We start from the raw sequence: 17743 nt of genomic DNA, 5'->3' as shown, positions 1-17743 counted from the left end.
CTCATAAATTTTCAAAATTAAGATTCTGAAAATGCAATTTTAGTGATATTTCGGAGGATAGCAGGGATATCGGGGACTCGGACCCGAAATTTAAATGCCTAAAAATGCATTTTTAGACTCTCTGTAGTTTTGTTAAAGGGACCCCTGCCTTGGATCAGCAGGGTATGTGCAGGGGCGGACTGGGTCCTCCAAGAGGGCGTCAACCTTGACTCCCAAAGGGTGCAAAAAAAAAAAAAAACTGCACAAGTTTGAGGGTGAAAAAAAAAAAACAAGGCACACATAAGTTTAAGGGCGCAAAAAAAGAAAACGAAAGCGCACACATCCAAGGACGCAAATAAAGAAATAAAGATTAAAAAATAAAATAAAAACAAACAAAACCGCAAAAAAAAAAAAAAAAAAAAAAAAAAAAACACAGGAGAGTGGAAAAAAAAAAAAAAAAAAAAAACACAAGGCACATAAGTTTAAGGGCGCAAAAAAGAAAACGAAAGCGTACACGTTCAAGGACGCAAATACAGAAATAAAAACAAATAAAAGCGCTTGGGCTCGAAAGCGCAAAAAATAAATTTAAAAAAAAAAACGAAGATGCTCAGGTTCCAGGGCGCAAAAAGGAAAAAAAATGCGCTGAGGTTCGAGGGTGGAAAAAAAAAACACAAGGCACATAAGTTTAAGGGCGCAAAAAAGAAAACGAAAGCGCACACGTTCAAGGACGCAAATACAGAAATAAAAACAAATAAAAGCGCTTGGGCTCGAAAGCGCAAAAAATAAATTTAAAAAAAAAACGAAGATGCTCAGGTTCCAGGGCGCAAAAAGGAAAAAAAATGCGCTGAGGTTCGAGGGTGGAAAAAAAAAACACAAGGCACATAAGTTTAAGGGCGCAAAAAAGAAAACGAAAGCGCACACGTTCAAGGACGCAAATACAGAAATAAAAACAAATAAAAGCGCTTGGGCTCGAAAGCGCAAAAAATAAATTTAAAAAAAAAACGAAGATGCTCAGGTTCCAGGGCGCAAAAAGGAAAAAAAATGCGCTGAGGTTCGAGGGTGGAAAAAAAAAAAGAAAAAACACAAGGCACAAAAGTTTAAGGGCGCAAAAAAGAAAACGAAAGCGCACACGTTCAAGGACGCAAATACAGAAATAAAAACAAATAAAAGCGCACGGGATCGAGAGCGCAAAAAAAAAAAAAAATAATAATACTAATAAAGAAAGAAACGAAAATGCTCAGGTTCTGGGGCGAAAAAGAAAAAAAATGCGCTCAGGTTCGAGGGTGCAAAAAATAAAAAAGAAACCCGAAGGTGCATAGAGGGCAACTGAGGGCGCATCGGCCGATGATCCCGAGGGCCATTCCGCCCCTCCCTGGTTGTGTGTATTTATCACAACACTTATTAAACTTGCTGCCCTTGGCCAGGAAGTTGCTGTCCGCGGCTTGGTCCGACTCTCAGGGCCATTACGAGGTCAAAAAAAATAGGAGCGAGGTGTATGAAATTTACGGCCTCTTTTTTTTTTTTTATATATGTGTGTTTTGTATGTCTCTTAAATACAGAGGTTTCCTCCCGGGAAATTTTAAGGATTTATGACGATGGAGGAAGAGACGGGATGCGGAACATTCCACCGGAAATTGTTCGGAATTGAAGTCTTAAAAACGCGAATGTTGGCCATCTTTAGTAGCGTTCAGGGTTATGAATGAGGTTCAGGAGCCGCTGTGTGACATTGGAGTCTCAAAAACGCACTGTTAGAGGATCTTCAATGATGTTAGACTACGGAGAAATGTTCGGGAGCTCTCCACCGGAAATATTTCTGAATTGAAGTCCTAAAAAAGCAACTGTAGCCCCCCCCCCCTTTAAATACATTAGGTGAAGGCATATGGGATATTCAAAACTCCCTCGAAAATATATTGACATTAAAAATCTAAAAACTCAATTTTAGATTTTTTTTTTTTGTGATTTATAGAGGAAGAGTTTAGGTTTCGTAATCTTCCCACGAAGTTTTTTGGAACTGGAGTCTTAAAAACGTAATTGTAGGATGATTTTGGTAACATTAAGTAAAGGGATGGATTCAAGGAATCTCCTCCGGCAAGTTTTTCGAAATCGAAAGTTTAAAATTCAAAAGTTTTGACGACCTTCTAAGGGTTTTGGGACTCTCTCCAGGGAAATTTTTTGGATTAAAGTCATAAAGACACAGTTGTAGGCAATTTGTTGGGGAGGGGGCAAACGCCCCTCCCATGGATCCTGATTTTTTACCTATGCTGTCACTAAAACTAAATACCGTAGCTGTCTAGATGCTGTTCGATTCCACCTGTCAACAATTAAATCCAATATATATTAAAATTGCTTCAGGTTGAAATAACCTCACTTATTTACATGAAATACACCGCCAGCTCAGTCAATTCCAGCCATGGACTGCAGTTTCGTGCTTATTTACCCTTAATTTGATATTAAATTTAAAATTTAACCGTTTTGGTACCTATTGATTTTTGTCTGCTCAACTTCATTTCTGTACTCCAGAATAATTTGTAAATAATGTTAAGAGCATTGCCTACTACTATAACTACCTACCGTTTTAAAAATGGTAATATCTCTCTCTAATTAGTAATGGTTAGTTTAATGTTCAGTTATCTACTGCAAAAGTACCTATATATACATCTAATGACAGGGGTCCGCACTGAATCATTGGTTTCTGAAAGGGATCCTTTGGTTATGAAGTTTGGGGAGCCCTGCCCAAATATTTTCATTGGTAGTTTTTTTTTTTTTTTTTGAGAAATCACGAATTGCTTATTGTTTTCACTTGACCGATGAATGAAGTCTTTTGATTTTTGGGACATCTACGAGCACCTACGTCGACCAGCCGCTGCAGGTGCTGCTTCTCTCTGGTGCTGGTTCTGGAATCTGCCCCCCCCCCCCTTTTTTTTTAAAGCCATTATTCGAGTGTATTTAAGGTAGGCGAACAAACTAAATATTATTTCCTTCAATATTCATTGCACCTTTCTAAAAAATTTTACGATTATTATATATGGCATAAATATAACACATTTTGACTACTTATTGGTCGAAAAAAAAATTGTATAGGTTTTTTCAATAAAAAAGACATTTTCGAAAAAAAAAAAAAACAACACCCCTTTCCTTAACACATACACACACACACACTTTCAGTGCACTCATTTTTTCATAATTAAAAAAAACTTTTTCCGTCGATCTCTTCGTTAGAAACCAGAGACTGCGAAAAACATAGTTAGAATTCAAGATCTCAAAATTCAAACTATTTTCTTTTCTTTTTCTTCTTCTCTTTTGTATTTTGGTTAAGTGTTCCTTTTTTTAAGAACTGGGGACAAAAGGATTATTGTCATTCACGAGTGTTAGAAAGTATTTTTGCGGATTTCGGTTACTTAAATAACCAATAATGTATCTGTAACTTACTAAAAGAGAAAAGAAACGAACAAAAACCAAACAAATTAATATACTTTTCAGCTTTAGTTTGTTCTAGAGTCCCTATAGTTTGTTCTAAAGTCCCTACATGAAAACGTAAGGAAGATAAAATTTTATATTTATTTGTGCATCATGGAGGAAAAACTGCCGTACTACGAAGATTGGAGATTTGTAAACATGACCGAACTTAAAATTTTCGAAAAAATCATGCTTCTGTTCAATGAAAAGAAGAAAAAAGTGTCCTTAGTTGGTGCATGAGAAAACATTGTTGCACTTAAAAACTCTTTTTAAATTTATTACTCTTTGCAGTAGTTTTTGCATTCTGCAAGAAGATCACCCAGAAAATTTGTCCATGTAGGGTCACGTGACATTGTTGTCTTATTAGTGTCATGGCGGACGTAATGGCTGACTTGGTAATTTTGACAAAGTGCTTACGTTTGCTACGTTTTTAATATTTTTCTTTTGTAACGGCGAATGCCCTTTCATATGCTTCACTAATGGTGATTTGTGTATCGGGGAAAATGCAATTCGAACTTTCGAAAGAAAGACAAGCGAGAAAAAAGAAAGCTCGAACATGGACTGAAGCGGCTAAGCTTGTAAGTGAATTATCTCAGAACGATAGTTGGTGGTGTTGATGTTTACGTTTTTCATGATTGTTGACGGAAATGCCCTATTTCACCTAGAAGCTAATGTTCAAAACCTAGACTACGCTGTATAATGTTACGGCAAAGCTTTTAAATCGTTAAAATCCTTTTGAAATGCAAGATATTGAATTTGAAGAAATCAATTCCACAGTTCTCCGATGTTGATTTTTAATTGTTGGTTTGCTTGTTGTCTATAATGTATATTTCCTTAAAGGTGTTTTCAAGAAAAAATGAAAAGTATTTTTCCTCACTATTTGTCCAAATACAAGTTAAAAGAATTTTGAAGAATTAAATATTTATGTAAATTATTTTTAAACTTTTAAGGTTTCTTTTGGTTTAAATTTTTATGTTATTATCTTTCCATCATAAACGTTTTAGCTCTTTATTCATGATATTTTTTTGAATTTCTGCATTTCTTTTGACATAAATTTGAAAACAAAAACAGGGCTTGTTGATTTAAATAAGAATCATTAAAATGAATAGTTCCAATAGGAAATTAAAATATTGTTTAAAATTGTTGAAATTAAATAAAAGTAATTAATTGACCGTGCTGATCGAGCATGTCTAAAAATTAAAACTTGGTTGCATATTTTTATAACCTTGCAGATCAATTATTAGCAAAGCTACAAAGGTATCAACTCTGTTAGTCTATTTAAAAGAGTTTTCCAACTTTTAGTTTGGTTTACTCTAAGCATTATATTCCTTTGGAACTGATATAATGTTGGGAAACATTTTTTTTATCTAACATTTTACATATAAACCACATTCATATTGTAATTCAATACAGGCATTGTTAACTTTGTGGGGTTTAAATAAAAATACTTAAGTTCCATCAAATAAGTACCATGCAATGTATTGTCCAGAGTTTTGTATATAGTCCAGAATAGAGATGGGAAGTGTTTGGGGAAAGAAAGGAAATTCGGGGAGGAGGGATTGTATTTTTTTCTTTCTCTCTCTCTCTTTTTTTTTTTAAAGGGGTTTGTTTCTATTCAGGAGAAATGCAAAATTTTAATATTTCTGGCTAAAAATTATGTAATCAGAAATTTACAATGTCTGCAGTGATGCAAGATTGTTTTCTTGCTTCAAATAAAGCTTGTTCCAATTTTCTAAATTAATTAACAATAGATATAAAAGTTTTTGTGACATACATTACATTAGAATTTGGGTTTTAAGTTGGTTTTTTAATCTCTTATTAATAGTTTTGTTTTACTACGTATTTTCATCAAGTTCCTTTTTCTTTGTCTGGGCGTGGAATCCTTTTATTGTTTTAATTAAAATGAGCTTATTGCTTAAATTTTATTTTTTGCAGCAAGGGGTCAGCGGGATTTTGATTTTTTTCGAATTGTAACATATGTTTTAATCTGATCCCCCTAAAAGACAATTAAATCTTAGCGAACCAAATAGGATTGCGCAGTACTCTTCAGGGGTTGGTCAACGAACAGGGGGAAGAGCTCCCTAGTTTAGTTTTTGCAACTTGAGTGAAGATTTTTTTGAGACTTAGCCGACTCCAATGTTCCAAACGTAAAGCCAGGTGTATATCTTTTTCTGGTTCCACAGAGCACTACCGAAGCATTCTGAGATCAGTTTCATGTGGTAGGTACATGTAAATATGTGCACGCTAGTTTTTTGAAATTTCCAAGTACTGCATATTGGTTTAAAAAATGCTTTTTATTTTCAAAATGGAAATTCAAAATAATAAAACGTAATGATTAAAATTTGTCTTGATGTGACACAATCAATGCTATGCTATCAAATTTGCACAAGATTTAAGTTTTTGTTTACCCCATATGTCGCTACATATATTTCACAATTTATTTAAAAATATTGGGGCTCCCTTCAGGCTCAGGCCAATAGGTGTCCCCCCCCCCCCCCCCCCCCCGTGCACACTGCACACCCTTGTTCATTACAGTTTCAATTTTGAATTACATGTCTCTCATTATTGTTTTCGTTTTATGCTTTGCTCTGATGTAGCTATGATTGTTATAACTTTTATGCTTACTCTTTGATGAACTTTATATTAAAATCATTTTAAGGATTTTATTCACAATGAAAAGATAAAATGAAAAGCTTTCTGGCAAACACAAATCCTAACTGGAAATTTTTCTGCAACTAATTATTTTGCCTATCTCACCCTTGAATAAAGAATTAAATTTATGTTCAGATATGAAAGAAAAAAAAAGTGCTTTAAATCACTTTTTTTTTTGCAATAACATATATAGTTTGCTTATTTTTCACCAACTGAAGAAAACTCCCAAAACCATTATTTTTTTCACACATGTGTTTTAAAAGGCTTTTGGAGAAATAAACAGAAATAAACTGGGAGATAGAAATATACTGGGGAACTTCAGAAATAAGCTGGGATTTTTTTTAAAGTTACCTTTATATTTAAAACAAAAAAAATTAAAGCTAGCAGTTTGAAAAAAAATTCTGCAGAGGCAAAAATATTCTGCAAACGCCGTTCGCCGCGTTTGTCTATATTATTTAAGACTGCTGATCATATATGTATCATGTGTCTTGAACTATAAAGTGACTTCAAAACATAAAACACAAGTCATTAGCTGAATTCTCAAACAAACAAAAACTGCTTAAAAGTTGCAAAATTGATCATGGACTTCCAAATTTGATACAGCAGAATTTTTTTTTCGTATGACATGTCAGGGGCAAATCCAGGATTTTTTTCTCACTACCTATTTTTGTGAAAGTATTGTATCAATATTCTATTTTTGTAAAAGTTTTTTTTTTATCAGCACATTCTAATTTTTGTCTCAGAAAATTAGAGCAATTTAAACGTTAGTTTGAAAAGCGCAAATGTCATTAACTAATATTTTGAACGTTTTTTTTTGGCGAAAAGGTTGGGAAAATATCATTGTATCTCAGCTCAATAAGCTTTGTACTGTACACAATTCAGGAAATCACCATCCCCTAAAACTGATGCTAAAAGATTGCTTAAAAGCAATTTGGCGAAAAACAGCGAAACTTGAGTTTAATACTACAGTAGAAGACCGTTATAACGCGACCTGTATAACGCAATTCTCTATAAACCGCACTACTTTTCAGAAGTAAACAATAGGTTTTGAAGTTTAAAAAATCCCTCTGTTTTGCTTTGCAAAAATAAAAATTGTTAGGCAAATTAAATTTTGAAAGTTTTTCATCTTTCCATCTTATTTCAAAGCTTTTAAATTGAAAATGAGTGCTCATAGTAAACAGAAAATACCAGATGGCTCTTGAAAATGCAGCTGTTATGCAAACCATGAAGCTAGCAGAAGTGCAGGATTTTGATTGTGAAACATATTTATTTGTGAATAATAAATTTTAATATTGGTGCTTTAATACTCATTGCAGATAAAACTCATTCTGAAGTGCTAATATATAGATATATTCTGAATATTAGTTTCAAAATTTGTGAAATGATCTATATAACGCAAAAACCTGTGTAACGCAAAAGCTCTGGTCCCAAGGTGTGCGTTATAATGGTCTTCTACTGTATGAAAAAGTTGCGATTGTTCATATAAATAATCTTAGCATTTTATTTTATGAGTAAACTATGTTTTAAACAGAAAAACATGTTTTCCATTTTAAAACACAGGTTTTTGTGAAACTTTCGTTTTTTTAATATTGTTTCTAGAATGTGTTGATTTTCAAAGTTAGTTTTGTGAAGCTGCTGATTTTATAACTTGATTTTTGTGAAAGTACCGATTTTAAAATAAGATTTTTGTGAAAGTACCGAAAAGCGGTAGTAAAATCAATCTGTATTGGGCCCTGCATGTATAAGATTTTTGTTAAATTGCTATATAATTTGAACTGAAATTCTTAAAATATACTTTAATGTGAGTATAAATTACATATTTTCTTCTGTAAAATATCTGCATTTTATTCTTTAAGGCTTTAGAACTTTATCCCAAAACTCCCATGGGTCACAAAGACATTTTTAATGTCATTCGTGCCAAGGGCCTGAAAGATGTCAGGTAATTAACAAAATTTCTTTGCTTTTTAAAAATTCTTACTGCAAAATTTTGAAAGTACATTCTTTGCCTGTTGTAAATAGTATTAAAAAAGAAGGCATTAAAAAAAGCTTTGATGCAAAACTTTTTTTTAATATAAATTATTTTGTATGTAATAAACAGGGATCAAAGTCGTCCTATATTTCCTATAAATCCTATATTTTTCAAAAATGGTCAAAAACCAACCTATATTTCCTATAAATCCTATATTTCCAAAAAAAATCCTATATTTTTGGTACCCCAGAGGAATTCTACACCTTATGCATAACAAGTTATGTGACTTTTCATTGAAAGTTATGCCCTGCTTCATCAAAAAAGAATCTCTGAAAGGGAAAACTGGTGAAAGTTTACTTTAGTTAGCTCCAATAAAATATTTGAAATTTCATGTTGCCCCGATAGCTCCAAATGTACCACAAAAAAAAAAGTATCCTGCACTTGGTCTAAAATTTATAACTTTATTCAAAAAGCTAATATTTTTCTATGTATTTTTAAAAAACGTAAGGTAAATTTTCAGAAATAAAGCTGAAAAATATAAACAATAAAGTAGATAATTAGTATTATGTAGGAGATTTTGCTCTTATGCAATATTCAAGTCTCCTACATAGTACTCAAAAATATGGGGTTTTTCATGTTAAATTTTTCTTTTTAAATACATTATTTTTTTATTATTCATTTGCAAATATTGATTTAAATATGTGTTGTCTAATAATTTTTGAAAGTGATTTTTAATATAAATTTGTCTTAATTTTAAAAAAATAGAAAAAATCAATTTTTTGAAAAAAGGCCTCCTGTTGTGTACCTTAATATTTTTTAAAATTTTGACAAATATTTTTGTGGTACATATGGGCTACAAGAGCAATGTTTTATCAACATGAAATTTTGTTAAAATTATATGAAAGTTTTTACAACTGTTTTCACATAAAAGGAAAAATATAAGAGGGTATGTATGCAATTTGAAAAAACAATTTTCGTTTTTTTTTTTTTTTGGATACACCCTAATGTACATCAATGACGAAAATATTCCTATGTTGCAGATAACCCCGTCAATAAGTATTGGAATTTCATCTTTAACCTGAAGGATGAAAACCTGCACTAGTCTAATTTGACCAAACTTCTTAAGGCTGTTCTGAATTTCTCTCATGGCCAAACTTTCGAGGAAAGAGGTTTAACAAAAGATGTGGCTGGTGACAAACTGAACATGAGTTTAAACACAACTGTTGCTCTCAAAGTGATAAAAGACTCGTAAAACACTGGAAAATGTTCATGTCAATAAAAAAATTTTTATCCAGTTGTGCAAAGCAACACACTTGAAATATAAGGAACAGGAAGAAAAAAAATCTGGAATAAATAAGAAGAAAGAAAAATACAAAACCTAAATCAGGAATGATGTAACAAAACATTCTTGAGATAAAGGATTTAAGGAAAGCATTAATTCAGCTCAGGCAATGATAGATAAGGGGAATACGAAATTAAAAATTAGGCCTCAAATTGTAAATGAATACTACGTGACTGACATTGAGGCGGGGCAAGCCATAACAGATGCTGTTAATAAAAATTTTAAAAGCTACTCAGAAAGAGTCTAGCAGTTCAATGTAATTTGTTGCTAAACCATTTTGATTTTTAATTGAAAGAAATCATTATTTCCCATAATATTATCACTGTTTTTATATTTATTTATTTTTCGCATGTGAGAAATTTAAATTTTAATGTTTAGACAGTAAAGAATCAATTAGGTATATCTAAAAATATTTGTGTACATATTTTTTCATCAGTGGCACTGAAAGGTAACTTTTTTATGATATATATATGCAAACTTTAATCTTTTTTTTTTGGTGTCCTATAAATCCTATATTTTTTTCAAAATGTGTCCTATATTTTTTCAAAAAATGTCCTATATTTTGTCAGCTTTTCACTTTGATCCCTGAATAAATGAGCTTTTATGATGGTTAAATTTTCCCTTCCCTTTAAAATCTGCCGCCTTTCTTTCTGTATCACAAAAAAAAAAAAAAAATAATAATAATAATTTGAATTTTGACATCTGGAATTCAAATTATGTTTTTCGCAATGACGAGATAAATAAATAAAGAAAGAAAAAAGAAACACTACTGGATAAAGCTGTGTTTAAAACAATTTCGTCTGTATTATTTTGTTTGTAAATTGAAAATACACATGTATAAAATAATAATTTCAGCACCAATATATATGACAGGGTTGCCATGCACCTGGAAAACCGGGAATCGTCAGGGAAAATGAAAATCACCTAAAATGGTCAAGAAAATGTCAGGGAAAATTACGAATTATTGTAATTTCTTGAAATGTCAGGGAATTCCTTCTCAATTTTTCAATCTGATAGGTGAAACTTCTGCGCCATTATGGCAAAAATGCTGAAGTATGGTAAATGTCTCGTTCAAGATATGTAAATTTCCCTGATAAGCGAGAGAAAGAAAATTCAAGCTCATTTTTGAAGACTGAATGCTATATAAGGTTACAAAAAAAAAAAAAAAGAAATATCTATACGAAAGTCATAAAGTTCTGTTTTATATCTTTACATTTTATTTTGCTTCTTTTTTTTTGGAGGGGGGGGGAGGGAATATCCAAGTCATGCTTAGTTAGAAATTATGAGTATTTTCTGCAATGATCTGTGGCCTTGTTAATATTTTAACTGCCTTCATTCTGCATTTTTAGCCTACTTTCCCAGTAAAAATCAGAGAAAGAAGAAAAAAGCATGAAAGAAGGCTTAATACATCTTAAAAATATCCCGAAAAACAAAAAAAAGTCAAAAATAAATAAAATAGTTAGATAAATATTGAAAAATTAAAAATTGGAAAGTAGGGTATTGAGATGGGGAAAAATGTCTGTCGGTCTGTCTGTCGGTCTGTCTGTCTGTCCCCCCCTAATAACTTTTGAATGAATAGTCCGATTCGAAACAAATTTTTTTTTGTTAGAAAGATCTCGGCAAGGACATCTCATTCCCATAATTCATTTTTTGATTTGAACAATTTTTCGTTCAATTTTGAACAGTTCAAAAAACTTAACATTAGCGCCTACGGGGAAATTCAAATCAAAAATAAATCTTGAACTTAGAAGCGAAGTGGCTTCAAACAAACTTTGTAGGAAAAAACTTTTGATAAAAAACATGTATCGAAAATATCTTTTTGATTTGAACAAGTTTTCGTTCAATTTTGAACAGTTCAAATCTCTTAACATTAGCGCCTAAGGGGAAACTGAAAGTCAATATAGATTCCGAACTTAAAGGTGGATTTACTTCAAACAAACTTTGTTGGAAATAGCTCTTGACGACCTACTCCCGACTCCGACTCCGAGAATTTAGGGGCACCTGACACCGACTCTGACTCCTGTTCCCTTTCAATTAATCGGACTCCGACTCCCCGACTTCGACTCTGACTTCGTAGCTTTGGCAAACATTTATACACAGAGGACAAATGACTGACTCCGATTCTTGGATATTTGACTCCGACTCTTTTATCCCAAAATGAGATTGACTCCGACTCCGCTGCTGTGGTTTTAACTGTGAAATAATTATTGTTGATATGATTTGTTTTTATTTTCACGCTAAAGTTTTAATTTAGGTATTTAGTTTTCGGTGAATAAACTCGAAAAATATGCGCAGACGATTTTTTTTTTTGACAATGCAAATTATTTCTTTAAGTTGACATTTTATTGGTTTTTTTTTATTTTGGTAAGTGCATTAATTCGTTTAAAAAATTATTTTTGGCAACAGGGAAAAAAGAAACGATTTTTTTATATGATGTATTTATTTTAATAAACTTATTATTATTATTTTTTCGTTTTGAGAGCTGTTAAAAATTTTTTTTAATGGAAAGAAGTGTATTAGCTGCTTTGTTTAAAAGGTGCTGCTATTTTATTTGTTCGTTTTTTTTGAAGAAAAGTAAGGAATATTTTATTCCTAGAAATCAGCTTAAAATATTTAAAAAAATATGTTTGAAAAAATTTGCGATTTTAGCTATTTTTGAGAATATTGATCAGGTACTAGAAAGTAGTATGGGTATACGGGAAAGTAGGCTCGTCTAGTTCTAGACGGAACTTCTTGTTTTCTTATGAAATAAATAATGTTCATAAATACTTAAAAGTCTCAAAATTTTTGCTTTTATAGTTTAAAACTTTTTTGGGTAGCATGCCAACATTGAAACTCTGGCTTTACCGAAAATTTGCTTAGTATGTTTGAGATTTCAGTCCTTTTGTAATCAATGTAATTAAATTTTTAGTTTGTCTTAATTTAACCGAAATGTAGATTACAATTATTGTTAATTTTTTAAGCATTATTTGGTTCATAAAGTAGGTTTACTTGCATTAAAAATGCGTTATATTGGCATTATTTAATAACGCAAGTCGGCATTCATTAACCTAGATTTTTTTTTAAAGCAAAACCTGGAAATGTCGGGGAATTTCATTCTTAAACTTTTGTGGCAACCCTGATATGAGAGCTTTAGATAAATTATTTCAAGAAAAGAAAAAAAAAAACCTTTGTTTAGCATCTTAAAAATCCTTCTAGATGCTAGATGTATTGCAGTGTAAAATACCAATATTTCTAAAAATAGATAAATGCACTTAAAAACCCAACTTATGTTTCATGATGTTTCTTTTTACCTGCATTTGTTGATTGTTGCTTATCTTCTTAGTGGCCCTGCATCTTTAGCTTGTCTAAATGCAATGCTCCATGTGCATTCAAGAGGTCCTGAAGCTATGTTCTACAGAGTTGATGGATGTACTAGTGTCTTTGGACTAGCTGTTAGTATATGTTTTATTTTATGTTTTTTATTGCGTAATTACTAATGAAGTGTATGTTGAAAGTGAACATGCAGATTACTGTTTACTTGAAATTTAATGATGCAGTATAGTTCTCAAAATGTTTTCTATCCGCAAAATGCATATCTCGATGTCAGGCAGCAAAGTTTTCCACGTTTCAGCGAAAATTCACTTTTTTTGCTCGGGAATTCTTTTGAATTCCTATCTCTAAACCATGTGACGAACTTGAAAAAAAAAAAAAAACTAGTTCCTAAAATTCATTATTTATTGCCAACTTAAATAAAATGTTAAAATCCATAACTAATCAGAAAAGAAATACAAGATAGAATTGCCAAAAACATCAAACTTGAAAACATTCATCACACTACATCCTTGTAACTAGAGACGTACCGAGTAGTACTTTAGCTGAGTACCGAGCACTCGGCCTTTCACTACTCGGCCGAGTACCGAGTTATCAAGTAACGAGTACCTATTATGTTTTAAGAAAAACCACCGACACACACATAATAAATTTTGAACTCATTGGGACACTAGTATAGGCCTCCACGTCGATATAATAGTTTCTAAAACAAAATTGCAGCTGAAATTCAATTATTAAAGAAAGTTATTTTAAAAATTAAAAAATAAGTAAAAGGTATGATTGGAATTAAAACAAATTATATCAATCTATTATAGTTCTGATCTGCCAAACATAAATAATTTTTAAAAGCCTGCTTACAAGGAACATCTTTTCAGTGCATAAAATGTGAGTTAATGAATGTAAAGACATCAGACATAAAATCTAACTTTTGTCTGACATCTTTAAATCAATAAGCTCCCATTTTGTGCATTGAAAAAGGCATTCATTGTAATGTCAAAACACATGTCTGCAGTGTTCCTGCACCTTTGGTTTTAACATTGTTTTATTTGCTTTTATTTTTTACACAAAGATATTTTTATATTTCTTACATTTTTTTTTGTACCAAAAATCCATTTAATAATGTAAAAATTTCATATTTTTTATACTTACCTTTTTTGCCTCATTTTCAATAAATAAGTTTTATTAACTTTTGGGACATTAAAATGAAGATTTACTCCACTGAAGCATAACAAACTTTATTATTCTCAAAATTTAAATTTGATTTGTAAATGATTGCAGTATATTATATGCTTGCACTTTTTTATTAATTGTACAATCTGTATTGAACAATATTCAATATTTACAGCTATTCGGTATTGGCCGAGTATCTGATCAAAATTTGACTGAGTACTGAGTACTCGGCAAATTGGCCTAGTACCAAGTAGTTACCGAGTACTCGGCACATCTCTACTTGTAACGGCAACTAATTACACTTAAACCTGTTTTTGTGCTGTGGATAGGGACCACATTAAAAAAATCATTCGTTATAAACATAGCTTCATCGTTGTATAAATAATTAGAGGCATCCATCCGCAGTAAAGTGGAGTGAAAAAATCGAAATTGAGAAATATGTTTAGCCTATATGTGGAAAAGTTGCCTTTTACCAAGCCTATTTATCATACAAAATTTCAGATAAATCAAATACTATCTTTAGCTGCCCATTTGACATTCAATTTTAAGTATTTATCCTCATTTTTAACTTGCGAAAATGTGTTGATAAAGTATAATTATCTCCCATTTGAATCTACGAATGGTTGAAATTAAACTCTGGAGAATTAAATACTTAATGTATAGTTAGTTGAAGGTAATTGTGAAATGGTCTTCAAATAAGCATCAAAAGCGCACATCGCATATGATCTGCCAGCTCTGTTTTGTCCTTACTTTGCGTTCACCGCTATCATCTGGGTTCTTTGTTCTAGTTTGTTGTCTTTATTTTTAAAGTGTTCTATTTACACAATTACAAGTCCAAATTTTTCTTCACCAAAGTAAATGAGACAAGGGTCAATTTTTATAAGTGCCACTGATTGTTGATTCTATTGATTCTATTGTTGGCCAGCATTGACCAATATAATGTTTTCTTGACATGACTATACGTTATTCTATTACACCATAAAAGTATTCACTTCCAACAATACATGATGATTTATGTTTAATATAACATAGTATACTCTAATAACATTTTTGTTGACGAGGCAGTATGTCTGAGGCAGGTAAACTGCATTATCTACAGAAATAAATTTTTGAGAGTTTCAAAGAAGCAATTTTTTGATTCTCATACAAACAAAAGTAAAATTTTTAATTTTACAGTCATTTCATGCAATGTTAGAAATTACTGCTGGTCCACTGGTCCCAGACCAGTGAAACCTGCCTCAGATCACCATAAAAAAATAATTGTTGGTCCCTGGGACCACCAACCGCTGTCTATTTTTGATCACACTGTGCTAGAAAAAATTCAAATGCATTTGCCTAACCAATGTTTAGCTATTTATTAGTCAAACCATTGGTTCACATCTTTAATTTTTTTTTCTTACTCAAAAGTTTTATATAATTTTAAATCACATTTACATTTTACTCAATATTTATCACACTTGGAGGGGAGGGGGAATAACGTCCTGAAACTAAGTAAAAATTATCAAATTAAATTCACAAATTTTTGGTTGCCTTTTTTTAAGGGTTGTTTCATGAAATTTGTTTTCAAATTGTATACTTGGCAGATTTAAAGGTTGCCAAACAAAAATTCTAAATTTTGAAACATTCAAGTATATTAAAAAAATCTCATCAGTAGAAAAATGTGCCTACTGTTTTGCATTGTCATTAAATATTAAGTTTTTGCTCTGTTATTTAACATTATGCTTACCATTTTTAACAGTTAAGTGTTTTATTTAATGTTTAATCAAAGAGCTAAAAATGAAACAGTTATATTAAAAATAATTTAATAAATGTAATCCTCATAAAGTGTATTTTTGGTACAAACATATTTAGTGTTTAATTTAAGGGGAACCAACGATGTTGTTTGAGGACCAGTACATATTCATGTTGACTGGTCCGAGGGACCAGTAGGATTTTTTACTGATTTCTAACGCTGTCATGCTTTATTTTCAGCGGAAAGTCAAAAACAAATGTTTGCAGTGAAGCTTAAGTAAAATAGATGACTAAAAGGCAAAAAAAAAAAAAAAAAGTTAAAAATTTGCAGATGTTGCTGTTAACCCTCCCGGAACAGTGTTGTCAACTTCCTTAGGAATTAGATAGGAAGTTTATGAAATAATTGCCAGAGTGAAACATTCCCTACATTTTCTCTCTTCGTCTGCAAGTTTCAATTTAAAACTCTTGGGGATTTTTTTTTTGGTTATTGTAGTACTGTAAACTCCTGATTCTGCAAGTCAATAAAGAGTAAAAAACATATTTTCACCGCAAGAAACAAAACTAATGATTGGTTTCTCAAAAATTAAAAAAGTTGATTGTTTTTGTTTAATTTTTTGCACTTTCTTCATCGTTCATACACTTTTTCTTTTCTGATAAGTTGTAGTGTGCATAAAATTCAAAATATTTTTACCATACTATAATATATTCTCTGCTTGTAGGAAGGTCTATGTACCGGTGCACACAAGCTTTGAGCAAGAACAATTTTTATCTTATCTGTAACTTATTTTTAGTCTTTTTGCAGGTTATGAGTGATTTTCATTATCTGTGCCTATGCCACTCAATTTTGCAGATAATCTTGAGTTTACTGTACAGTATAATCTCAATATCTCTAAAACCTTGATATGGCAAAAAATTATTTTTCCCCTCGATTTTGCGTATTTATCTAATGTTATTTTTTATTCTTATGTCGAAGAGTTTTTAATTAAAACCTTGTTATGTCGAATATTTTTCGAAGTCAAATATCATTTTTCCGTAAAAACCGCAGTTTATTTTCTCGAAGCAACTCAAGGAATGTTTTCAAAAATTTCTCACACCCTTCATTATTTCTCTCAGGGGTAAGGAATGATTCGCAGAGGTTGTCATTTTCATTCCAGAGCCCAGGGGATGTCAGAAAATATAAGTCCAAAAAACCTGCCTAAAACTTTTTGCCCCCTTCTCATGTTATTTCGTTGGACCTTTTGACTCTATTTCCATCTCCGTAAAAAGGGGAGTTTAGAGACACGGGGAATGGTACAATCCTTTGTCCAGCTTCTTTTTTCCGGGGAGCTTGAAACTCATTTAAAACTGTTCGGCAACTTTGGTAATCCATATCTTTGATAAGTTCAGTCGTGGTAAATCACTACATTTTGTTACTTCCCTAGAACATTCTTTTTTATTCTTGTTTCTCTATTATTTTTGGCATTTCACTAAAAATTTAAAATTTTTATCATTGTATTAAGACTTTTTGCAACTTTCATTACATGTTTCCACGTACGTAGCTTTTCGTAACTAATTTTTAGAATATTATTTTATTATGAACTTATCTCAAAAACTCGATATATCGATTTTTTTTACCGTCCCTTCGACTTTGTGATATCGAGAGTATACTGTACTATATTTAATTGATTTTGAGAACTGAATTAGTCTTACTCTTTTAGAGTAATATTCCTGATGGTGGAGTAAAAATGGAGATTGACGAGGATGACAGTGGTCAAGAATATGACCCTGGAGATTCAGATCAAGATTCTGGAACATCTGTTTCACCTTGCGGAAGGAAAAAAGATAGAGGTAAAATTTCGAATGCTTTTGAATTCACTGTTTCATGTAACGAAACTGTTAAGTTGCAAGCCTTAATTAGCATTCAGCTTATTCGAAAATCTTTTTATTATCTCCAGTTTTTTCGCTCCAACCTGAAGAAAGTACAACGCGATTTTTTTCATTCGTAAAGAATTTTGGTCCAAATCTGAATTTCTCGCCAGCAAAACAAAAATTTCGGAAGGGAGTCGCGGTGCGTAAGTATCGACTTTGTAATTGGCAGCTAAAAATATTTTTTTCTCAAATGGACCTTTACCCCTTTAGCATCACTTATAGCG

The 17743-nt window shown here is 31.6% G+C and overlaps 1 protein-coding gene across 1 annotated transcript in view; it reads left to right on the top strand.

The window, feature by feature from the left end:
• Positions 1–3883: 3883 nt before the first annotated feature.
• Positions 3884–17743, top strand: part of LOC129220358 (polycomb protein Asx-like) — a 40418-nt gene continuing 26558 nt past the window's right edge. The window contains exons 1-4 of the mRNA XM_054854769.1: positions 3884–4013; positions 7944–8026; positions 12724–12832; positions 17309–17438. Of these exons, the coding sequence (XP_054710744.1) occupies positions 3915–4013; positions 7944–8026; positions 12724–12832; positions 17309–17438 (421 nt within the window). The 5' untranslated portion in view covers positions 3884–3914. The remainder of the gene's footprint in view (positions 4014–7943; positions 8027–12723; positions 12833–17308; positions 17439–17743) is intronic.

Source organism: Uloborus diversus, chromosome 1 (genome assembly GCF_026930045.1).
Source record: "Uloborus diversus isolate 005 chromosome 1, Udiv.v.3.1, whole genome shotgun sequence".
Lineage (NCBI taxonomy): Eukaryota > Metazoa > Arthropoda > Arachnida > Araneae > Uloboridae > Uloborus > Uloborus diversus.
The sequence above is the reverse complement of the archived record's forward strand: the minus strand, read 5'-3'. Positions and strand labels throughout refer to the sequence as shown.